General features: G+C 44.0%; 1 protein-coding gene across 8 annotated transcripts in view; it reads right to left on the bottom strand.

Annotated features, from left to right (window-relative positions):
• The window catches only part of LOC122543156 (histone acetyltransferase KAT6A-like), a 295,041-nt gene that overhangs the window by 27,911 nt on the left and 241,025 nt on the right, over nt 1–26,105 (bottom strand). For all 8 annotated transcript variants that reach the window (XM_087984360.1, XM_087984358.1, XM_087984356.1 and 5 more), the window contains 5 exons: nt 19,275–19,390; nt 12,075–12,216; nt 10,080–10,241; nt 6,515–6,608; nt 109–340 (listed from right to left, as the gene is read on the bottom strand). In XM_087984360.1, coding sequence (XP_087840486.1) covers nt 109–340; nt 6,515–6,608; nt 10,080–10,241; nt 12,075–12,216; nt 19,275–19,390 — 746 coding nt within the window. The remainder of the gene's footprint in view (nt 1–108; nt 341–6,514; nt 6,609–10,079; nt 10,242–12,074; nt 12,217–19,274; nt 19,391–26,105) is intronic.

Genomic DNA, 26,105 nt, shown 5'->3' with positions numbered 1-26,105 from the left:
AATTTGCTGGTCTTCAAATTTTGCTGCAGGCCTCTCACAAAAAGGGAAAATTCACTGTGTTAAATGAGAACAATATTAAAAAAAACCATCAATTTGACGACCACGTACCGGTCGTTGCGAAACTGCAACATCTTTAGATGTTGCAGTATTGTGGTGATATCCTGGGGACAGATCCCTGTGAGCTTGCTCAGTTTCTTGATGCTGAGTTGCTTGTCATGACATTGGTGAAGGCACTCCAGGATCACACTCTTCCAGTACGCCATGTACGAGAGACGGCCCAGGTCAGACAGTGGCTTCTCTGGCGACCCAGCCTGGCCTTCCCGCTTCGATAGCAAATAACCTGCTCACAGAAAAAGTTTTGCATATCAGTTTTTAAACTAAGTTAGACTCTCTCAAACAAGAGCAGATGTGTCAAAAGTCAGGATTCACTGGACCCCCCCCCCGGTAGATGGAGAAGAAAAAATGTAAAATCCTCAAATGAATAAGACATGGTTTTTTATGCCTCATCTCTGTGGGAGGGGCTGAATGTAGGACAGAGCCAATTAGTTCACTGGTCAGCTGAAGTAGCCTTTCCTGAATTATGATGTTATTTAAATAATACTCACAACTGTGACCAACACAATCCCAAAAAGGCGCAGAGTGGAATGCAGGTACGGGAAAGGTGGCAACAAAAATAAGCAGAACGTGTAACTACCAGATAGCAACAGTGAGTTCATCCACCGCAGCAGCTTTTAACCAATTACAGTATCGTACTGGCACTTGTCCAGCTGCCTCAGCAGAAGAATCCTGTCAATGGATCTCAATAAGCAAAGGAATCAAAATAAATCGGTCTAACTGCTGATATTAGCTAAGAACAAGCACATCCCCAGCAGCAGTCAATCTGGATAGAAGATTAGTGAGAGTGCCACCTCTTGGTTAAAGACTTGAGGAATAGCAGAACGAAAGAACGAGTGAGAGAAGAGGGAAAATAGGACGTAAGGGCAACAAAGAAGATGGGATAGATGAGTCAAGTGGGAGTAAAAGAAATTGTGAAGAGGACAAAAAAAGGAGTGGTAACAAAAGCAAAGGAAAAGCGAAAGGTAATGGAAATCAAGGAGTTTTGAAGGGAGAGTAATAAACCAGTGAAATGAGTTATGATAAGATAAAAGGAGATTGCAGTCTTATTACACTTCTCTGAAACAGAGCCAAGCTATCTTGCCTCAGTTTAATCGTGTGTGCAGAAGCAGGTGAAAAAGACAAACGTACGCTTGTAGAAGCTTTACAAACACTTTGTTTTTGTGGTTACACCAGTTGCAAGCTCTCAAAAGAAAACTTGCTCTTTCTTTCTACTCAATGAGGAAAGTACTTCATTCTGGAAAAAGGGCAAAGTCCAATGATACAAGGAGGAGCTGTCAAAACCAGAGGGATACCATAACAGAACAACTCAACAAGCAATTATAGTGGTCCCCGGCATCTCAGGTACCAGTCTTCAGCCAATTCGATTCACTCCATGTGATATCAAGAAACACTTGGAGACACTGGATACTGCGAAGGCTGTGGGCCCTGACAATATTCCAGATATTGTACTGAAGACAGGAGTTTGAGAACTTGCCGCTCCCTTAGCCAAGCTGTTCCAGGACAGGTACTGACTCAGTGGAAAATTGCCTGGGTGTTTCATGCACACGTTAAGCAGGACAAATCCAACCTTGCCAATGGCCACTGTCGCTGATAAGCAAAGATGGTCACCCTTTGTTGCTCCCTCACTTGGTGTGACCACAGAAATCATCCCCACAGCTTATTCACTTGAGGTATTCAATAATCAATTGGTGCCATTTTAATGGAGCCATTTACATCTCCTCTACAGCAGTGTCACAATACCATATAATAAAGTTTGTGGAAAAGGTTTAGATGCTGGGACAGGCAACATCTTTGGTTTGTGAGAGTATTTCAGAAAGCGAGTTAACCTGCAAACTCATCCCAACAGTCACCTCCATTGAGCAAGGAAATGATTCAGTGCATCCATCATTTTGTGAGCAAATAAACTGACCAAAAGATTTTCTTGTTTTAGCAATCTGAACATGGAACACAAGAAAACAATTCAATTTTCAGTTCTTGTGGCTTTTTGTCTCGAAGTGTGGCACTATTTTCATAGGAGTCAGAAAATCGTGGGCTCAAGCTGAACTGCAACATTGGAGTGTAAAATCTAAACTAACATATCAGTACTTTAGTGAAGGAGTGCTGCATCATCAGAAGTGAACCAGGTGTGAAAAGAACAACAAGTCTGCTCTCTCAGGTGGGGACAAGAGAACTTATATGTTACTTCAAAGAGGGGGGCAGGAGTTCTCCGTTAGACGAGGAGACTAGGACCCGTGGACACAGCCTTAGAATTAGAGGGGGTCATTTCAGAACAGAAATGCGGAGACATTTCTTCAGCCAGAGAGTGGTGGGCCTGTGGAATTCATTGCCACGGAGTGCAGTGGAAGCCGGGACGCTAAATGTCTTCAAGGCAGAGATTGATAGATTCTTGTTGTCTAGAGGAATTAAGGGCTACGGGGAGAACGCTGGTAAGTGGAGCTGAAATGCGCATCAGCCATTTTTTTCCAAAACCATCACTGTGAAGGCATATTATCCGGTCAGCGATCCACAATTCTTTTGGGAGCTCTACGTGTAATCAATGGTTGATGCCTTATCTATAGTACAACAGCAATAACTCAACAATATTTCATTGCCTGTAAAGCACTGAGATGTCCTGAAACTGGGCAAGACAATAAAATAACTCAATTTCTCCCCCTACCCCAAGTGGTGTGGGGTGAACCAACTCATTCCACTGCAAGTGTTTTAAGGGTGAGACGTGTGGTTTGGGTGACTCTTGGAAGATTCTCTTCACGTTCCTGAATAATGTCAGTCAGGCAATACAGGTCACAGTGACACACTTGTGAGAATTTGACTTGGCTTCTGTATATGATTACTGGGACAACATGGCTGAAGCTGCTCCAACGTATTCCATCAGATTTGGAGTACGGCTCTTAAACAAAACCCTTGCTCAAACAAAGAAAATCGTGTTTAAACCACAAAAGCCAGGCCAGGTTGAAATGGAAGTTGAGGCCAAACTATTAATCTGAGTCTCGTGAAAGACGATGATGGGCAATGTCTGGTACTGATACTGCATTTGTAATTATTACATCAGGATTATCCTTTAACAACATATCTTGATGAATATGCTTTTCTTCGTTTTACCTATGAACAGCTTCCTGAACTGCCCAAAGCAGCCCGCATATCCAATTTATTTTAACATTATTTTCTCACCAACCTGTTCAGAGATGTTGTTATTACACACCTATAAGACCATAAGACCATAAGACATAGGAGTGGAAGTAAGGCCATTCGGCCCATCGAGTCCACTCCGCCATTCAATCATGGCTGATGCGCATTTCAGCTCCACTTACCAGCGTTCTCCCCGTAGCCCTTAATTCCTCTAGACAACAAGAATCTATCAATCTCTGCCTTGAAGACATTTAGCGTCCCGGCTTCCACTGCACTCCGTGGCAATGAATTCCACAGGCCCACCACTCTCTGGCTGAAGAAATGTCTCCGCATTTCTGTTCTGAAATGACCCCCTCTAATTCTAAGGCTGTGTCCACGGGTCCTAGTCTCCTCGTCTAACGGAAACAATTTCCTAGCATCCACCTTTTCCAAGCCATGTATTATTTTGTACGTCTCTATTAAGTCTCCCCTTAATCTGCTAAACTCCAACGAATACAATCCCAGTATCCTCAGCCGTTCCTCATATGTTAGACCTGTCATTCCAGGGATCATCCGTGTGAATCTCCGCTGGACACGTTCCAGTGCCAGTATGTCCTTCCTGAGGTGTGGGGACCAAAACTGGACACAGTACTCCAAATGGGGCCTAACCAGAGCTTTATAAAGTCCTAGTAGTACATCTCTGCTTTTATATTCCAACCCTCTTGAGATAAGAGACAACATTGCATTCGCTTTCTTAATCACGGAGTAGGTGGGACTTAAACCTGGGCCTCTAGGTCTAGGAAAAGACCCCTTATGTAGGTTAATGCAGACCCATGGCAATGCAATTAGCTCTACCTGGCTTACACAGGCAACTCTTCAGGGAATGCGGACACCACGTCAATTCAGGGCTGCAACTGGAAAAGCATTTCACAAACAGCAATATTTTCTTCAGTTGCACTTTACTGAATGGTAGGGCTCCAGATACATGCCAATGTCATGGTATTTTCCTTGTTATGTTTAAGGCTTGACCATCCTAGTCTTGTTCACAGGAGATCTGCTTCCAAACACTTCTATCATTTGCCTGTAACTTTACAGGAGACCAACCTGATTGCTTCTGTTTGCAGTTCCTTGCTGTCCACCTTCCCTCAATAGAGAACATTTTAAACACTGAAAAACATCCTGTCAGGACTTGAATTCACAAACACCTATCTTTTCCAAACACATGCATTGGTTTATCACAATAGGTAAGCTATTAAAATCAACGAGGTAAAAACAATGACTGCAGATGCTGGAAACCAGATTCTGGGTTAGTGGTGCTGGAAGTGCACAGCAGTTCAGGCAGTATCTAAGGAGCAGCGAAATCGACGTTTCGGGCAAAAGCCCTTCATCAGGAATAAAGGTAGAGAGCCTGAAGCGTGGAGAGATAAGCTAGAGGAGGGTGGGGGTGGGGAGAAAGTAGCATAGAGTACAATAGGTGAGTGGGGGAGGAGATGAAGGTGATAGGTCAGGGAGGAGAGGGTGGAGTGGATAGGTGGAAAAGGAGATAGGCAGGTCGGACAAGTCATGGGAACAGTGCTGAGCTGGAAGTTTGGAACTCGGGTGAGGTGGGGGAAGGGGAAATGAGGAAACTGTTGAAGTCCACATTGATGTTCTGGGGTTGAAGTGTTCCAAGGCGGAAGATGAGGCGTTCTTCCTCCAGACGTCTGGTGGTGAGGGAGCGGCGGTGAAGGAGGCCCAGGACCTCCATGTCCTCAGCAGAGTGGGAGGGGGAGTTGAAATGTTGGGCCACGGGGCGGTGTGGTTGATTGGTGCAGGTGTCCCGGAGATGTTCCCTAAAGCGCTCTGCTCGGAGGCGCCCAGTCTCCCCAATGTAGAGGAGACCGCATCGGGAGCAACGGATACAATAAATGATATTAGTGGATGTGCAGGTAACACTTTGATGGATGTGGAAGGCTCCTTTAGGGCCTTGGATAGAGATGAGGGAGGAGGTGTGGGCGCAGGTTTTACAGTTCCTGCGGTGGCAGGGGAAGGTGCCAGGATGGGAGGGTGGGTTGTAGGGGGTCGTGGACCTGACCAGGTAGTCACGGAGGGAACGGTTTTTGCGGAAAGCGGAAATGGGTGGGGAGGGAAATATATCCCTGGTGGTGGGGTCTGTTTGGAGGTGGCGGAAACGTTGGCGGATGATTTGATTTATGCGAAGGTTGGTAGGGTGAAAGGTGAGCACCAGGGGCGTTCTGTCCTTGTTACGGTTGGAGGGGTGGGGTCGGAGGGCTGAGGTGCGGGATGTGGACGAGATGCATTGGAGGGCATCTTTAACCACGTGGGAAGGGAAATTGCGGTCTCTAAAGAAGGAGGCCATCTGGTGTGTTCTGTGCTGGAACTGGTCCTCCTGGGAGCAGATACAGCGGAGGCGGAGGAATTGGGAATACGGGATGGCATTTTTGCAAGAGGTAGGGTGGGAAGAGGTGTAATCCAGGTAGCTGTGGGAGTCGTTGGGTTTGTAAAAAATGTCAGTGTCAAGTCGGTCGTCATTAATGGAGATGGAGAGGTCCAGGAAGGGGAGGGCGGTGTCAGAGATGGTCCAGGTAAATTTAAGGTCAGGGTGGAATGTGTTGGTGAAGTTGATGAATTGCTCAACCTCCTCGCGGGAGCATGAGGTGGCGCCAATGCAGTCATCAATGTAGCGGAGGAAGAGGTGGGGAGTGGTGCCGGTGTAATTACGGAAGATCAAATGTTCCACGTAGCCAACAAAGAGACAGGCATAGCTGGGGCTTATACATGTGCCCATGGCTACTCCTTTGGTCTGGAGGAAGTGGGAGGATTCAAAGGAGAAATTGTTAAGGGTGAGGACCAGTTCGGCCAAACGAATGAGAGTGTCGGTGGAAGGGTACTGTTGGGGACGTCTGGAGAGGAAAAAACGGAGGGCTTGGAGGCCCTGGTCATGGCGGATGGAGGTGTAGAGGGATTGGAAAGTTATGAGGACAATTTAACTGAATAAAAACGATAATCTGCACACTTCTCCATTTCCAATATGACCACTAATTTTCAATTGTCACAGTAAAGAGAATTTAGTGCAAAACAGCCCTGAGAATGTAATGGTGCAACTACTGGATTTAATGTCAATGAGATGGAGCACAGCCCCTTTAAGGAGAGGTGAACCTTCGATTTAATTCAACAGTTCAGTGTTATATTCCACAATGAAAAGGCAAGATTGGTTGTTTGCCATGTGTTGAGCTCTTCAAATATACACTTCATCAGTTTTCATCAGTCCACTCCAAGATTCTGCACTTACTGAAATCAATGAGGAACCTCCCATATCCTTTCCTCTGGTACTGGGGTAGGATCATGATGCAGGATACATTGTACTTCTGCTGGCAATGCTTCTCCTGAATATGAAGCAAGGAACAAAGAAAATATCACACATAAAACAACAAACATACACAACACCGACAACAACTCTGCAGGATTGGCCCCGAGAAGCCCAGGTTTTGTGCTCCTGGACTAAGTCTTGCCAGCAAACTTTTGGCTTTCCCCACTGTTCCTCCATTTATTTCATGGCCTGGTTCATGCTTGTGTTAAGATGCAACATTTTTGTCAATAAAGGGGCTTATAAAGAAGGGTAATTTATGGGCAAGAACTCATGGCAAGTCTCCACCTCTAGGAATGAAGTCCTTTCTGGATTTGCATAACTTAAAGCTCAGTGTTTCCCATTCAAAACTGCCCAAGAGCACTTTTCAGCTTTTGTCCCGGAAGGTAATCAAGTGGTTTGGCCTGCTCAAGGAGAGCTCAAGTACAGCAGCTCTGAGTTATCGTATCTGCATATGGATTCACAATTTCTCACTGTTACTTATCTGCAATGTGCTTCTGAGGAAGGAGAGAGAAAGAAACTTTAGAGTTCTGTGCACTTGGTGAGAGAACTGATCATGGCTTGGTCACCATCTGTGCACCTAGGACAGTTTTACAGCTCTTTGAAATTTGCAAAGTATTTCAAAAGCTATTCATAATTTTGAGCAGGGGGTCTGCATGTTTAAGGGGTACTTGGAGTCAACAAGCACTTAGCAAACTGAAAACTCCCACCAAGAGGCAGACTTTGCTCGTGCACTTGAAGGTGGGAAAAGGTTTGGGGAAAAAGGCTGAAGCTCCAGTACTGGAGCAAAATTGCTGAAGATTTTTCCAATTGTTCGGAAAAAAAAAGGGAAAGAAAATTGTAGCATTCGATTGAAATCACAAAAACATAACCAAGAGAACAGGTTGGAAGAAAGCCTGTCAGGCAGGCTGAGGTTGCGGACAGATATAAAATGCTTGATCAAAACAGTGAAATGGAGGTGCTGAATGGAGGGAAGTGTCCAAGGTTAAGTAAAACGTGGAAAGGGTGTGGGATGATTAGTTAGGCTCCCAAGGTTATTCACTCACACTTGTTTAGATGCTACTGTTATTTACATTCAAAAGGAACTTGCCCACACATTGCGTTTTTCAATGAAACAAAAACTTGGGGTGGGTGTCCTGTTTCTCGGCGAACTCTTCCTTGTCTAGTGCAAAGTCCAATGACCAACAGATTAGCCCACAGCATCTTGCTGAGTGTAGGTTCTTGTTTTCTTTTGTAATTTGGTATTCTTGTGTCTGCCCCAGTAAGCACAAGACACACACTGTGGACAGCAGACCCATGTTTTCAACTTGTGGCCTAGCAGCAGCAGTGAAACCACTTGGAGTAAAGTCACTAGTGACACTTCTGGTTTTAACTGGATATGTTTCTCTGCAGCTTTTAACATGGTCAGTAGGGCCATCCTTCTCAGTGCCTCTTCTCCATGATCTGCCTCAAAGGATACTTTTTCACCACTCCATTCTTAAGTGGCTTGACATAACCAGCACATTTTTTTTTTTAAACCATACCCACAAGGTCACCTGCGACATTTTAAGTATGGTCAGTACTTCCTCTGCTGTGAACAGTATGAGGGATGCGCTGCCATGTTGTTACCACATAACCGTAGTGTAAAAATGTTAGCTTCTCCTCTCAGATTTCTGAGAAGACTTATCCTTCCAGGGTCATTTGCAGTAGATAGGACAACCGCCAGAATCGACAGATTCTGAGCACTGACAGTAATGGAATGGAGATGGGAGAAGCAAGAGATGTGAGGCAGTAACTGGATCTCAGAGTTGGGGGAGTTGAGCACAAGTACCCATTTTAAAACGTCAAACCTGATTAGGTTGTGAAAATTGCAGATGACTGAATTCGCGATTTTGTGTGCTAGAAAGCCAATGCTAGGACTTGTCGTCAGCTGGGAGAGGTTTGAGTGAGCAGCGAGGCTAAAATAGCTGAGCAAATAGATACATGGCGATAAATGCATTGTTTGGAACTGCTTTTAGATAAGTGGATGAGTGTCACAACACAGTGAGGTGAGAAGTAATTTGCAAATAAATTGAGCTCGCGTGTAGAACTTTATATAACACAAAAAAAACTACAAAGCTAGCACCATTTGAGTTACATGGGCAAACTGTTGACAGTAATCATAAATTCATAAAGGTGTTTTAAAACTTACTGAAATCAAGGCCACAATTTGGTGCAGCTTTTTTGAGGATGTAACTCTGAAGATGGACAAGGGAGAACCAGTAGATGTAGTGTACCTGGACTTTCAGAAAGCTTTTGATAAAGTCCCACATAGGAGGTTAGTGAGCAAAATTAGGGCGCATAGTATTGGGGGCAAAGTACTAACTTGGATTGAAAGTTGGTTGGCTGATAGGAAACAAAGAGTAGTGATAAACGGCTCCATTTTGGAATGGCAGGCAGTGACCAGTGGGGTACCACAGGGATCAGTGCTGGGACCGTAGCTTTTTACAATATATATTAATGATATAGAAGATGGTATTAGTAATAACATTAGCAAATTTGCTGATGATACAAAGCTGGGTGGCAGGGTGAAATGCGAGGAGGATGTTAGGAGATTACACGGTGACCTGGACAGGTTAGGTGAGTGGTCAGATGCATGGCAGATGCAGTTTAATGTGGATAAATATATGGTTATCCACTTTGGTGGCAAGAACAGGAAGGCAGATTACTACCTAAATGGAATCAATTTAGGTAAAGGGGCAGTACAAAGAGATCTGGGTGTTCTTGTACACCAGTCAATGAAGGTAAGCATGCAGGTACAGCAGGCCTGCTGGCTTTCATAACAAGAGGGATTGAGTATAGAAGCAAAGAGGTTCTTCTCCAGCTGTACAGGGCCCTGGTGAGACCACACCTGGAGTACTGTGTGGAGTACTGTGTGCAGTTCTGGTCTCCAAATTTGAGGAAAGACATTCTGGCTATTGAGGAAGTGCAGCGTAGGTTCACGAGGTCAATTCCTGGAATGGCGGGACTACCTTACGCTGAAAGACTGGAGCGACTGGGCTTGTATACCCTTGAGTTTAGAAGACTGAGAGGGGATCTGATTGAGACATAAGACTAGTAAAGGATCGGACACTCTGGAAGCAGGAAACATGTTTCCGCTGATGGGTGAGTGCCGAACCAGAGGACGCAGCTTAAAAATACAGGGTAGACCATTTAGGACAGAGATGAGGAGAAACTTCTTCACCCAGAGAGTGGTGGCTGTGTGGAATGCTCTGCCCCAGAGGGCAGTGGAGGCCCAGTCTCTGGATTCATTTAAGAAAGAGTTGGATAGAGCTCTCAAAGATAGTGGAATCAAGGGTTATGGAGATAAGGCAGGAACAGGATACTGATTAAGGATGATCAGCCATGATCGTACTGAATGGTAGTGCAGGCTCGAAGGGCAGAATGGCCTCCTCCTGCACCTACTGTCTACTGTCTATTGCTTGAATCCTCCAAACATGAGTTTCTGAGATGAAGAACAGCTAGGACTTACCTTGGAGAAGTAGCCCACGAGATGGCAGCCTTTGTTGTCATTCTGTGTCAGAACATAAAAGAGGAAGGGTTCCACGTCATAATACAATGTCTTGTGGTCAAGGAAGAGTTTGGCCAGTAGACACAGGTTCTGGCAATATATGGTACTGATGTTACCATCCACCTGTAGAGAACATACAATAACTCAACAGCAGGAAGATGAGACAACATCAAACCAATTATCACTGCATGCCCAAAAATTGTTCAGGTGGGGCAAAGAGAAAGACCCTGAAAGGAATGCATTAAGTGAACAAAGCAAGAGGGAGAGAAAATCGAAGCAAGAATAAGAAAGATGGAGAAAAGGATGCAGTGAAGTACTTTTCAAAAGCATTTCCAGAATATTTCCAATGGGGTAGATGGTTTTATAGTAAAAGGCAAACACAGCTAAGAGGAAACACATTAAACAAAAGAATATTGAAACATCTGCAACAACGAGTCATTATACAGAGAACAACATCTTGACTTCAGCATTGATTGCAGTTCAATTCGACTACAGCACAAGTGATGTTGATGCCAAGCAACATTGCATATGGAGTTGCATGCAATGTACAATTTTAAATAAGAGTTATAATTATTTGCATCTTAACAAGTTGTAAGACTCAACAATTCATTGGATTGTTCATAATCCTTGATGAGCAGATGGAATTTAATTTGGATAACAGTGAGGTGTTGCATTTTGGTAAGGCAAGCTCGGACAGGACTTCTACACTTAATGGTAATTTTCTGGGAAGTTTGGCTGAACAAAGAGACCTTGGAATGCAGGTTCACAGTCCTTTGAAAGTGGAGGCGCAGGTAGACGGGAATGAAGAAAGTGTTTGGTATACTTGCCTTTATTGGTCAGTGAATTGAGTGTATGAATTGGGAGGTCATGTTGAGGCAGGACCGGACGTTGGTATGGTCACTTTTAGAACATTGTGTGCAATTCTGGTCTCCCTGCTCTCAGAAGGATGTTGTGAAACTCGAACGAATTCATCGAGTTATGAAGATGTTGCCGGTTGCATGGCGTGAGCGAGGGCGAGAGAGAGAGAGAGAGAGAGAGAGAGAGAGAGAGAGGCTGAATAGGCTGGGGCTGTTTTCCCTGAAGCCTCAGAGGATGACCTGATAGAACTTTATAAAATCCTGAGGGGGCATGGATAGGGTGAATAGCCAAGTTTTTCTACCCAGGGTAGGTGAGTCCAACATTAGAGGGCATGGATTAGATAAGATTAGGTCACTAACAATGTGGAAACAGGCCCTTCGGCCCAACAAGTCCACACCGAACCTCCGAAGAGCAACCCGCCCAGACCCATTCCCCTACATTTACCCCTTCACCTAACACTACGGGCAATTTAGCACTGCCAATTCACCCTAACCTGCACATCTTTGGACTGTGGGAGGAAACCGGAGCACCCAGAGGAAACCCACGCAGACACGGGGAGAATGTGCAAACTCCACACAGACAGTTGCCTGAGGCGGGAATTGAACCCGGGTCTCTGGTGCTGTGAGGTTTAAGGTGTGACGGGAAAGATTTAAAAGGGATTTAAGGGGTAATTTATCATGTGGAGGGTAGTGCGTGTCTGAAAAGAGCTGTCAGAGGAGTTGGTCGAGGCTGGTACAATTACATTTGAATGGCATCTGGATGGGTGCATGAGTAGGAAGGGTTTGGCCAATGGGAGTAGACTAATGTTGGCATGGAGGAATTGGACCGAAGGGTGTTTCCATGCCGTACATCTCTATGACTTGAGATGCACTAAACTGGGCACAACATTTTAAAAGAAACACAGGCAGAGGGGAACTCGGCACAACTTGAGATTGCTCTGTTGGTGACTTTCAGTGTAAAGCCAGGTTAGGTGGGAAAGAATACGGAACACTTTGCCAATGAAATGAGCAAAAGACATTTTATGTTCTGACTGCACTTAATCCCAATTTAGCTGTCACAGCAGACTCATTTCATATAAGCCAAAAAGCCCAAGCTTACTTCAAACACAGATATCTTGTCTTTCCTGTAAATCTCATTTGCAGGCGGGTGAAACCAATTACATTTCTTCATGTGTTGCTGCAAAATGCTTTTGCTCTTCATGTACTTGAGGCAAAATTCACACAAGTATAACTTTGGCAGCCTGCAAGAGACAGATGCACAGATAAGAGCACAGCCTATCAGTTTTCACAAATGCAGTGATACAGCACCAACACATCAAGCTCCTTGCATGAAGACAAGTTTTATAGATTTTGTCATAGCCATTCAAGTCACACATTTGTCTTCTCATCTGACTGTAACATATGTTTACACATTTTATATGTTAGAAACATAATGACATGCCACAGGCTCAGTGTTTATTGGAGCGCTGTGGCGGAGGAGGTAGGGAGGGTATTGAGGACTGAAATTAAAGTAAATCCGATATCTCTCCTCCTAGGTCTACCGAATTTACCATCTTTAGACGGGCATGGGAAGAAACTATTTAATACTCTTTCTTACTGTGCACAAAAGAATATTCTGATGAATTGGATGTCCGAGAACCCGCCAGGCTTGCTGGGATGGCAGAAATTAATTATGGAGCACATTCCCTTGGACTTTTTTACAAATATGGTGCACCACACAACAGACCATTCTTGTAAGATGTGGCAGCCCTACTTGAGTTATTTGGATATAGATTTGTCAGTTATCTTAACTAGGGTGTTTGTTTAACCAGGATGGTTAGGTTTGTTGAGCCCTGGGGCCTGGAGGGAGTGGGGGGGTCTCCTGAGTTAATATGGGTATATATACAATGCTCCCGTTCCTTTGTTTGGGAGGTTTGTGCCGGGCATAGCTGTTCTGTGTTCTGTGTTTTTTATTATTTTTTTGCTTTTCTCATTTTTGATCTATTAGTTATTTGCTTATTTATCACTTTGCACAGTGTTAGGGTTTGTTTCGCATTATAGGATAGGTTAGTAGTTAGTAGATGGTGGTTGTATTGTACTTTGTGTTTTTTGTTATTATACTGATATATGTTAATGATTGTATTTTTCAATAATTTTATATGTTTGTAAAGTTTAAAAAAATTGTTAATAAATATATTAACAAAATAAAAGAAACAGACACAATGAATCATCAATACTGGAACCAAACCCACAATCCATGGCTTCCAGCCTTAGGACCTGAAAGAGCAAAACTAAACTGTTAATCCTCCATGTTGCAAAACTGGGTAAACTAACCCCAAAGGCCTGTCTGTAAAACTGCAAGTCAGGCTCTGACACAAGTGATTCAGATGGGTTACGATCCTCGGATGAATTTAAAAGCTGTCGACACAGACAAAGTCTAATAATGTGGCAAGAAATGGGAAGCCGGGATTTTTGGTGAGGCACGGGAGGCAGGAGGGAGAAAAGAGCAGCCAAATGATCATTGATAACAGAAACATGGTCCTTCAACAATCTGCAAAATTCTCAACATTACATTGTACTCTGGAATACCACTATGACTACCACATGGGATCAAAATCTGAGATGGTGGGAACAGAAAAATCCAAAATATGTCTGGGTAACGGCAGTTGAGAAGAAATCTTAACAGTGAGACATGGTGGAAAACAGAGAGAGAATCAAATAACACAGAGCACCTCAGGGCTTCTTCCTTTGACTATATGCATCCTTTGTTAGGAAGTCATTGGTGCTCTTTACTGTGTCAAAGGTTACTGCAACTTGTAAGGCAAGGCGGGTTAAATAAACAGGAAAACGTGCATGAACTGTCATCTTAACCCATACTCCAATTATTTTAAAAACTGACATCAGCCAGTTTATCTGTCATTAACTTTTATCTGGTTTTCCATCATATTGCATCCACATAATTCACTTTCAATGGACAATTGACCTGATTTCAGCTTCACTGACAAGTTTCATTTAAAATCCAATGTCATAGAAACTTCAGTCCAGAATTAATGCTTGTCAGTGCAACGTCACAGAATGTCTCATTCAAACAATACCACATTCTGGCTGACAAATTAAGTTCAACCACTCTTGCACAGGTTATTTTGACACGCTGCTTCCCATAATCTTTTTATTGACAAGTCTGCAACACTCAAATAGAAATTGTGAATAAACCAAGACATGAAAATATATTTGAGTTCAGTAGCGACCAAAGATGTGCAAACATTAATTTGAAATTGCTCAATCATTCAAGTCCAATTGTTTCATGCTAAAAACATTTTTGTGATAGATAAAGCAAACATTTTCTCTTTTATTGTACGAGTGTAAGATGGTGGTGAGTTAATGCTTTTAATTCGGCAACATCACTTGGCAGCTATTGAAAACACATTCCACAGTTTCACTCAGACCGCATGTTCTCTACTGAGCTTGCTGCAACGTCTAAATGCCATGCAACATAATACAGGGTCTGTGTGTTTGTGGTCAAGATGCATCTATTTTCATGACACGAGGTGGTTAAGGACCTGAAGTGTCATAGTCACGCATATTCATGAACCATACATACTAAAAGTAAAGGCTGCCTGCCTAATCATAAGAAAGTGAGTTAATGTGTCAGAAACAAAATGAGCAAAGTCACACCCTATGAAATCCACTTCAGAGAATTTAACACTGCAAGAACAGTTCTCTGTCCGCTCTAACTTCTTTTGTTGCCATGTGACCTTATGGGCTCCACACTATTTCTGTGCCATTCCCAAAAAGTTCAATTTCCATCTGCACTTGCTCAGCTTACAGTAATCGAGATCGTCAATCAACTCTAATACAATCACTCTAATTCAAAAGGTCCCTGCACAGCAATTAAACAATTTCAGCCAAACTAAAAGAAAAACACTATTCAGTTCAGATCCCCAGAATTAGCGCAGGACAATTGTGTTTGTTAAGATCAATTAGGGAGGCAAAGTGGATCTAGAATTATCATCTCCCAACAATGTTTGAGCTTAACCAAGTTCAGTAATACAGAAAAATGTTCATGCAGGTTAAGTATTTGGCAGTGATGGAGTTAATTCAGGTGAGACAAAGCCAGCAGCGGTGCATTTCTCCTGTGGAAATGACCTTTGCTGGGAGCCAATAATGCAATGCTGAAAGGGAGTGTTTTGCTTGTGAAGTTAATAACTGGGACAAGCAAACTATCAGTACTTGATGGGAGCTGTCAACTTTTTTGAAGGCCCAGCCAGTGCACTGATACTCACTGACAACAACGGCCTTTCCTCCCCTATCTACTCTCACTTGGGTCTTGTGATTGATGCACAGTCTGGGAGCTACCTTCTCTGTTGTCACCAGAATAAGCTCATGAATTTCAACTATTGTGTTTCACAGGTGGTGCTTGGTACTAAGAAGCAGTATTTCAGAAAGGAGCTCATGGTCTAACGAGGAAATTGGAAAGAAGTTTTCACAACATCAGAGCAGTGAACCAAGTGTGTTTTATTTAATCGTAGTTATCTGGAACAATTTAATCAAGTGTATCAATTCATGACACCTTAAGCTGCTCCATCATCAGGTGGTTGTGGTTGCAATTGTGATAAAGGACAGTAGACTATCCTTCCTCGGACACTATCAGTTGAGTGTATGTCATTGAGTATTTGCATGTGAAAAGCTCGAATTGCTGCGCTAAGGCTGCAAGTTGCAATTCATTAGTTAAATCACAATCCACTAACAGTCACAGTCAGCATCGCAGCATACTTCAATACTGAGAAAGGACATTTCAACCTAATTGAACCACTCGGTTGTGTCTCTTTGATTTAATGAGCTCTTTGTTCCTTATTTCAGCACAACAAGCACTGGAGCTTTGCTGGTGAGTCTCATTACAACATATTGCAAAGCAAACTGAAAGTGTGTGATGGGCAATTGGTGTATAATGAGCTGCATGTTCTGTGCTTAAACTTATAAAAACCATCAGCACTGTACATTTACATGGTAAGGCCATGAATTCCTGATGGTGGGGTTTAAATTTGATGGAAAACAATCTGACATGTGGAGAAGGTTCAATCCAGCACGATTATACACACAATGGCCAAAGCAACCTGAATGCTGTGTTTCTGGGCAAACACCGTTTGCTATTAACCACATCGTTCAAAGTTTAGTAGAAACACAACACTTGAGAATGCCTTTGAAACTAACATGATAAAAGTGAAAATAACGCACTATACTTATGTTTGCTCATGATTTGGAGATGCCGGTGTTGGAGCTGGGTGTACTAAGTTAAAAATCACACAACACTGAAAGCTAGTGATTTCAAATAAACCTGTTGGACTATAACCCGGTGTTGTGTGATTTTTAACTTTATTTTTGATCAGTCACTATTTTACATCCAAAGAAGTTCAGCCAGCTAACAATGGGCAAACCAAGGTAGTGTGGCACACTAAGGATCGATATATTTGTTTACTGTATAATGAGTGAACATGATACCTCTAAGGGAATATCTCAGTTACCCATGTTCAGACACTTAATCACAGTTTGGGAGAATCAAGGACGTTCAAGTGCACATGCAGAAACTCCTGTGGTTTGAACCAGTGAAAACCTGCACAGGACAAAATCCTGCTCTTTGCTTAACAAGGGCTGCCCTGTCTGATAGGGCACTCACTGCACAGGTTGCTCAGAGTTCACTGGAAAAAAATTCCCGGCTTCACATATAACCTCATTTATCCTCTGGCAGACTGGCTGGTCAAAAGTGACTATTATCCTCAAGAACGGCAGATCTGTTTAGTTCACATTTGCAATCAGCCGGCCCCACGTTTCCATTGTCAGCTGACTTTCAGTTCATTCACTATGACTTCCCTCACCATCAACTACTGTGAAGGAAGGCAGTCACCCAGTTTCACCCAACCCAGGAGTTGGTTGACAGCAGAATTGGTGAGCTGTGTGATGCAAAGGCAAGATCCATTGCTTCTCTGTTTTAACAGAAGAGATCTTTGTTTGCCGTGTTTTAAATACCCATGATGAACTGAAAACAACTTCTTTGTAAAATATTTTTAAAATTCTTAAGGAGTTAAATGGTTCATGTATCATCACAGTAGATGAAGAATTCTCTACTGAGGATATAAGCTCTTGTAAAACTGGTCAAAGTGACACTGCTCCCTGATGACTATGATGATAAAGACAAAGTTGTAATCTGCAGGATAATATACTTGAAGTAATTCCATTCTACAAGTGTTGACGTGAGCACTGAGATGGATGCTCCTCACCCTGTAAACTAATGTGCTACTGAGTGGTAACTGTATGGCACTTCAAGTACTGTGTTTAAAACCATCTGAAACACTGCACCTGCTGTTAATCATCATCACTCACCAACTTCACCATGGATTGGGAAGGTGGAACCACATTCCAAATGCTCTTTTAATTCTCCATTTCAAATGCTGAATATTTCCCTTGAATTCATCAATGAAAGTGACTTGTATCTCAGACAATATCCCTGTGCTCAAATGTGTTTCCAAGTCTGGGTTTAACTGCATATGTGGCTTTTTCTGCAAATTACATGGAGTATTCGATGAGGGAGACTAAATGCCTCCTGTCATTTAACTTGAGGTTTAAGACTCATGATACTATCATTCCAAGCAGTCGATGTAACTGATCTGCCCCGAAACACCAAAGAACCCCTCCCAGATTAAATTTATTCCATGGAAGCGTGGTTACTAAGTTTGCAGAGGATACCAAGATTGGTGGCAGAGTGGACAGTGAAGATTACAAATGATTTGGAGATGCCGGTGTTGGACTGGGGTGCATAAAGTTAAAAATTACACAACACCAGCTGATAGTCCGACAGGTTTAACTGGAAGCACTCGCTTTCGGAGCGCCGCTCACAACCACCTGATGAAGGAGCGGTGCTCCAAAAGCTAGTGCTTCCGATTAAACCTGTCCGACTATCAGCTGGTGTTGTGTGATTTTTAACTAAGATTACAAAGACATCTTGATCAATTGGGTCAACAGGCTGAGAAGTGGGAGATGGAGTTTAATTTGAATAAATGTGAGGTATTACATCTCGGTAAAACAAACAAGGTGGGACTCACATAAAAATAGTAGGGCCTTAGGCAGTATTGTAGAATAGAGACACAGGGACCAGGGACATAATCCTTTGATATTTGCTTCACAGGTAGACACAGGGTGATTGAGAAGGAGTTTAGCAACTTTGCCTTCAGTGCTCAGACCTTTGGGTATACGAGTTGGGAGGTCGTGTTGACCTTGTCCAGGACATTGGTGAGGCCTCTTTTCGAGTACTGAATGCAATTCTGGTCACAGTGCTACAGGAAGGATACTATTGAATTGGAGAGGGTTCAGAAAAGACTTACTAGGATATTGCTGGGTATGGAAGGCTTTTGTGTTCGCATAATAGGCTCGATAAGCTGGGATTTTTTTTCAACAGAGTACAGGAGATGGATGGGTGACTGTATTAAAGGTTTGTAAAATCATGAGGGGCACAAATAAAGTGAATAGCAAAGGTCTTCCCCCCAAGAGTGGGGGAGTTCAAAATGAGGGATCATCTTTTTAGGGCGAGAGTAGAAAGCTTTAAAAAGGACATGAAAGGCAATGCTTTCTATACAGAGGGTGGTTCATCTGTGGATTGAACTGCTGGAGGAAGTGGTGGATGCAGGGACAGTTACAACCTTAAAAAGACATTTGGATAATTCCATAAACAGGAAGAATTTGAAGGAATATGGACCAAACCCAGGTAACTGAGACAAGTTTAGTTCAGGAACATGGTCAGCGTGGATTAGTTGGACTGAAGGATCTGTTTCCATGCTGTGAGACTTTTGAGTCACAAGATCCTTGGGCGAAGTCTCACCTCACAACGTAAGCATGATAAGGTCTGACACAGTGTTGAGGGAACGTTGGAAGCACTGCTTTTCGAGAGAGATGTTAAACCAAAGGCCAAATCTACCTGCTCTGATCTCTTGCTATTATTTTGGAAAAAATCACAAGAACTATCTTGCAAAACCATGGCCGATTTCTATTCCTCTACCAATGTCACAACAAGAAATATGTGGTCATTATCACTTTGTCACTTGAGGGAGCCAGCTGTGCACAAATTGGCTGCTGTCTTCCCTACATCACAACAGTGATCTCATTTCAAAAGTACTTCATTGACTGTGAAGCACTTTGAAATGTTCAACAGGACTGAAAAGCACAGCATAATTGCAGATTTTTCTTGATCACTTCTTGTCCATGTAATTTCCCAAGTTCAACTTCAAATAGGAAAAGTTATACCAGCAAATCCAACTTGAGGTTACAGTACCTTGTATATTCCTGGGGATATGGAGAGGAATACCAGGTCTGGATCTCATATTTTCCAAATTCTATTACAGAAGGTGAACGGACTTGTGGATCTGGTGGGCCAGTGACTCCAACTTTCTGTCAAAGAAGAACATGCACATAATGAATAGTAATACACGACCAATCTTGTCGGATCCTCCAGGTGTTGCTGGAAAAGCAAATGATTTCCTCAACCTGAACAATGTGATGCTTTAAAATGTATAATGCAGAGAAATATTTTCCATTCAAGAATGCCATCATACTCAAGTTTCATTTTTAGGATCGATTGTAGGATTCCAGCAAATTTGGGGAATTATCATTCTACCTGTGTTATCAATCTAATTGCCCTGTCACTCTTTCCTCAGCCAGAAAACATGCAAGGTATGCAATGCTTTCATTAAAGTTCCACTCAATATTCCAAACTCACCTGTTACACTCCTCATTCAGAGCAAACTTCAAAATAACTTGTGCAATTTCTGCAAATGAGCGTAAACAAATTTTTTGGAGACATACTACCTGGCCACACATGTTGCCTTCCCCCCCCCCCCCCCCCCACCCAGGACATGAGACCCCATTTGGAAGAATGATCTTTTCCTTCTGGGCAGTTGGAATATTCAGGGAGAAAGTGAGGACTGCAGATGCTGGAGATCAGAGCTGAAAATGTGTTGCTGGAAAAGCGCAGCAGGTCAGGCAGCATCCAAGGAGCAGGAGAATCGACGTTTCGGGCATGAGCCCTTCTTCAGGACAGTTGGAATATTCAGTCAATTTCAGAGTTACCCTCAAGAGTATCACGTTATTCTCCATGTTAGCACTTTGGGACGGTAGGTGGCTCAGTGGTTAGCACTGCTGCCTCACAGCGCCAGAGACCCGGGTTCAATTCCTGCCTCAGGCAACTGTCTGTCTGGAGTTTGCACATTCTCCCCGTGTCTGCGTGGGTTTCCTCCGGGTGCTCCGATTTCCTTCCACAGTCCAAAAATGTACAGGTTCAGTGAATTGGCCATGCTAAATTGCCCGTTGTGTTAGGTGAAGGGGTAAATGTAGGGGAATGGGTCTGGGTGGGCTGCTCTTCGGAGGGTCGGTGTGGACTTGTTGGGCCAAAGGGCCTGTTTCCACATTGTAGGGAATCTAATCTAATCTAATTCAGAAAGGTGGAATCAAACAGCGTGTATTTTGAAATCACTAGCCAACTCAAAAGTGGGAAGCCCAGGAGCAGACTGGCCATCTCTTGTCTGTCTGTGGCAGTGGCTATTCTGAAAATTGACATCCTGTATTTACTCAGATTCTACCTATTGTTCTGTTCATGAGTTCCACGACCAACCTAGTTGGTAAATGCACCGCACTGGTGGGTTAATTCAGAATTGAAACTTTATTGCTGGAACAGCACAGCAGGTCAGGCAGCATCCAGGGAACAGGAGATTCGACGTTTCGGGCACAGGCCCTTCTTCAGGAATGAGCAGAGAGTGTTCAGCAGGAGAAGATAAAAGGTAGGGAGGAGGGACTTGGAGGAGGGGCGTTGGAAATGTGATAGGTGGAAAGAGGTCAAGGTGAGGGTGATAGGTCGGAGTAGGATGGAGGCGGAGAGGTCAAGAAGAAGACTGCAGGTCAGGAAGGCGGTGCCGGGCTGGAGGGATCCGGCTGAGACAAGGTGGGGGGAGGGGGGATGAAGAAACTGGTGAAGTCCAAGTTCATCCCCTGCGGTTGGAGGGTTCCCAGTCGGAAGATAAGACGCTCCTCCTCCGACCGTCGCGTTGTTGTGGTTTGGCGGTGGATGAGTCCAATGACCTGCATATCCTCGGTGGAGTGGGAGGGGGAGTTGAAATGCTGTGCTACAGGTTGGTTGGGTTGGTTCGTCCGGGTGGCCCAGAGGTGCTCTCTGAATTGCTCCGCAAGTAGGCGGCCTGTTTCCCCAATATAGAGGAGGCCACACCGGCTGCAGCGGATGCAGTAGATGATGTGGGTGGAGGTGCAGATGAATCTGTGGCGGATATGGAAATTTCCTTTGGGGCCTTGGAGAGAAGTGAGGGGGGAGGTGTGGGCGCAAGTGTTGCACCTCCTGCGGTTGCAAGGGAAGGTGCCGGGAGTGGAGGTTCGGTCGGTGGGGGGTGTGGATCTGACAAGGGAGTCGCGGAGGGAGTGGTCTCTACGGAAAGCTGATAGGGGAGGGGAGGGAAATATATCCTTGGTGCTGGGGTCTGTTTGGAGGTGGCGGAAGTGACGGCGGATGATGCGCTGTACATGGAGATTGGTGGGGTGGTAGGTGAGGACCAGTGGGGTTCTGTCCTGGTGGCGGTTGGAGGGGCGGGGCTCAAGGGCGGAGGAGCGGGAAGTGGAGGAGATGCGGTGGAGGGCACCGTCGACCACGTCGGGGGGGAAATTGCGGTCCTTGAAGAAGGAGGCCATCTGTGTTGTACGTATTTTGAACTGGTCCTCCTGGGAGCAGATGCGGCGGAGACGAAGGAATTGGGAGAATGGGATGGCGTTTTTACAGGGGGCAGGATGGGAGGAGGTGTAGTCCAGGTAGCTGTGGGAGTCGGTTGGTTTGTAGTAGATGTCAGTGTTGATTCGGTCGCCTGAGATAGAAACAGAAAGGTCTAGGAAGGGGAGGGAGGAGTCCGAGTCTGTCCAGGTGAATTTGAGGTCGGGGTGGAAGGTGTTTCAACTTTGATCTCCAGCATCTGCAGACCTCACTTTCTCCCTTAATTCAGAATGACTAGTTAATTTATGGTTTTGTACTATGCTAGCTCACTTCAGCTGAAGGAACAGTCAGACCATCATCATTTTCCTTCATGCACTAGATCAGGGACCTGTTGAAGGGTATGGCTATCATCTGAGAACAGAGTTAGCATTCAATTCAAGGCTAACACTATTATTGTGAACTTACTAACGTACGCAGGTTACTTGACAATTGTTACACTTCTTTGCCTTTCATTGTCTCTGTTCAGTGTAACAAAATGCTTTTCGTTGTCAGCTCAACACATTATTTCTTGATTTATTCCACTTGATTTATTCAGCATTTTCAAGTTCCCTTTGAGGTTACATGCTAATCTTTTTTCCAGATCTCTCTTTGCCCTTATAATAGCCTTGTTCAACTTCACCAGCACATTTAGTATTCTGCCTGGTTTTCAAGTGTATTACTGAAGCTGACATTGCTCATAATCCAGCCTTTTCTCTGACAGCTAAACCGCTCTGTCCTTTGTCATCCAGAGAGCTATAGCATTGGGTATCGGACCTTTCCTCCCTATTGGAGGATGTTTGGCTTACAGAATACACAGGAGGGATGCACCAGGCCCATTGTGCATCTGCCAGCTCTTTGCCAGAGCCATCCAATTAGTATTCCCCCTCCCTTGCTCTCTTCCCAATCATTTATTTCTCCCATGAATACAATATAATTCAAAACAGCACTGGAACAAGCCCTTCGGCCCACCAAATCTGCATGATTCCTAGTCCTTCCTCAGATCCGCTATTTATTGTCCATGTTTATGAAGTTGAAGGAGTGTACTGTACCTCTAAGAGGTACAGCTATTTTGCATGAGAGTTTGCAGGCAACTGTCATGTGACTGCCAAGTAGTCACTGGAAAATTGAAAATACGTAACATTTGGCTGCAAACTAGATACCTCAGCTGTTTTCTCTACCATCCAAATCTAACCAATCAGTTTAAATTATGCCTCAGGATACTAAAAGCCAATCAAGTCTGAATTTCTTTTTTGCCAACATCGTACCATTGAGATGATCTGCTGTTTGGGGGTATAAAGAAGCCGACATTTTGAGGGTTAGTCAGAGAGCAAACTGCCATCAAGAGAGACTGCCATTCAAAACACTCTATATCAAAGAGACCTTTTTCATATGAAACATCTTTGCAGCCAAAAACTGAAGACGATCCAGGGAGATCTACAATCAGAGGGAGGAGGAAACCAGAGACCACTGGCACTCTCTGGTTTTGAAAATTAAGCTGATATAATTTTAGTAGGGTGTTTATTGGAACAGTATACTGTTATAGAGTTGGAGGGAGATAACAAAGCTTGAAGGGAAACGAGGCTTAGAGTTGTAAATAGCTGTTGTTTAATGTTCACTTTTAGAGTTAAAGAATAAATTGATTCTTTTTGTTAAGTAGTAGAATTTGGGAATTCCCGGTCACTCATACTTTAACAGATTGTGAGGTGAGGTGAGCTTTTCTGGGTGTTTGGTTGAATTAGCAGAGGGGTTCACCACAGTGTCGTGATACCCATACAGAGTTTCTATCCCTTGGTTTGTCTTCCATTCAGCTATCTATCAAGATACGCCTTAAACGTTAACATGCCTGCTTCTACCACCTCCACTGGCAGTACGTTCGAGGCACCCAGCACCCTCTGGACGAAACATTCTCCCAGCACTTGTCCCCTAAACCTTTCCCCTCTTACCCTGAATGTGCCCTGATGTAGTTGACCTTTCCACCCTGGGGGAAAAAGCCTCTGACTATCCACCTGCTCCCTATGCTTCACATAATTTGTCGAACTTCACATGTCACCCCCTCAGCCTCTGTTTTTCCAGTGAAAACAATCTGGGTTTATCCAAACTCTCCTCACAACTGAAACCCTCCAGGACCTGGCAACATCCTGGTAAACCTTCTCTGCACTGTCTCCTTCTGCTAGTGTGGCAACCAGAACTGCACGCAATATTCCCAACGTGGTTTAACTAACACTTTGTACAGCTTAACATAATTTGCCAACTTTTACATTCAATGCCCTGGCCAATGGAGGCAAGCATGCGGTATGCCTTCTTAACCACCTTATCCAACTGGATTGGCACTTTCAGGGGAACTGCGGACCTGTATGCACAGATCCCTCTGTATGTCAATGCTCCCACGGGTTATGTATCCAATTCCGTTTTGAAGGTTACTGTGAACCTGCTTTCACTACTCTTTCAGACAGCATGCCAGGTTCCAACTTACTGTGTGAAAAGATGTTCAGGCATGGTGACTTCAACAAACATCCACAATGTATCCTTGGGTGACGAAATGTTCTGCTACTTGAATCAGTTTCTCTTTATTCACTATCAACTTCAGTAAGGTGTTCGACAAGGTTCCCCAAGGGAGACTGATCAGCAAGGTCAGATCTCATGGAATACAGGGAGAACTAGCCATTTGGATACAGAACTGGCTCAAAGGTAGAAGACAGAGGGTGGTGGTGGAGGGCTGTTTTTCAGACTGGAGGCCTGTAACCAGTGGAGTGCCACAAGGATCGGTGCTGGGTCCACTACTTTTTGTCATTTACATAAATTATTTGGATGCGAGCATAAGAGGTACAGTTAGTTCGTTTGCAGATGACACCAAAATCGGAGGTGTGGTGGGCAGCGAAGAGGGTTACCTCAGATTACAACAGGATCTGGACCGGATGGGCCAATGGGCTGAGAACTGGCAGATGGAGTTTAATTCAGATAAATGCGAGGTGCTGCATTTTGGGAAAGCAAATCTTAGCAGGACTTATACACTTAATGGTAAGGTCCTGGGGAGTGTTGCTGAACAAAGAGACCTTGGAGTGCAGGTTCATAGCTCCTTGAAAATGGAGTCGCAGGTAGATAGGATAGTGAAGAAGGCGTTTGGTATGCTTTCCTTTATTGGTCGGAGTACTGAGTACAGGAGTTGGGAGGTCATGTTGCGGCTGTACACGACATTGGTTAGGCCACTGTTGGAATATTGCGTGCAATTCTGGTCTCCTTCCTATCGGAAAGATGTTGTGAAACTTGAAAGGGTTCAGAAAAGTTTTACAAGAATGTTGCCAGGGTTGGAGGATGTGAGCTACTGGGAGAGGTTGAACAGGCTGGGGCTGCTTTCCCTGGAGCGTCAGAGGCTGAGGCTTACAAAATTATGAGGGGCATGGATAGGATAAATAAACAAAGTCTTTTCCCTGGGGTTAGGGAGTCCAGAAATAGAGGGCATAGATTTAGGGTGAGAGGGAAAAGATATAAAAGGGACGTAAGGGGCAATGTTTTCACGCTGGTACAATTGCAACATTTAAGAGGCATCTGGATGGGTATATGAATAGGAAGGGTTTGGAGGGATATGGGCCGGGTGCTGGCAGGTGGGACTAGATTGGGTTGGGATATCTCAACGGCATGGACGGGTTGGACCGAAGGGTTTGTTTCCATGCTGTACATCTCTATGACTCGAAAACCATTCCTGATTTGAATATGATCAAACATCTTAAACTTTCTCCGCTTTGTGGATAATCCCAACTTCTTGAATTCTCTTCTTCACATCATGGAAAATTCATTCCTGGCACCTTTCTAATGGATCTCTTTCTGCACCCTACCTAAGTCAAGGTGCTCAGAATTGACAAAGAGTCCAGCCAAGCCTGACTCGTATTTATCAAGATTAAGCAGAAATAATTTGTTTTTGGTACTCTGTCGCAGCAGGGTGAAAACTTCTTGAAACATGCTACCAACAAAACTTTCAGATTCCTGTGCATACTACAGTGACTCCAGATGTCTTATCCACTCTGAAGTTGCAGCTTCAGCAGATTAGCCACCATGTGTTTTTGCAGAACACACAATGTGATCTGAAATTCCCAACACAGTGCCTGTGATCCACCACATCTCCCTGACAATGGGATGAGAAATCAAATAAACACCTGCAGTTTGTTGTATTCTTTGCACCCCCAACACAATTTACAAGATCAGACTCAGATAGAGTTATAGAGTCATAGAGATGTATGGCACACAAACAGACCCTTCGGTCCAATTCGGCAATGCCGACCACATGTCCTAAATTAATCTAGTCCCACTTGCCATCACCTGGCCCAAATCCCTCCAAACCCTTCCTATTCACATACACATCCT

The sequence above is a fragment of the Chiloscyllium plagiosum genome, unplaced genomic scaffold (genome assembly GCF_037043375.1).
Source record: "Chiloscyllium plagiosum isolate Xiang-an unplaced genomic scaffold, Cpla_swu_hap1 HiC_scaffold_48, whole genome shotgun sequence".
NCBI lineage: Eukaryota > Metazoa > Chordata > Chondrichthyes > Orectolobiformes > Hemiscylliidae > Chiloscyllium > Chiloscyllium plagiosum.
Note: the sequence above shows the minus strand (reverse complement) of the source record. Positions and strands in the feature narration are given on the sequence as shown.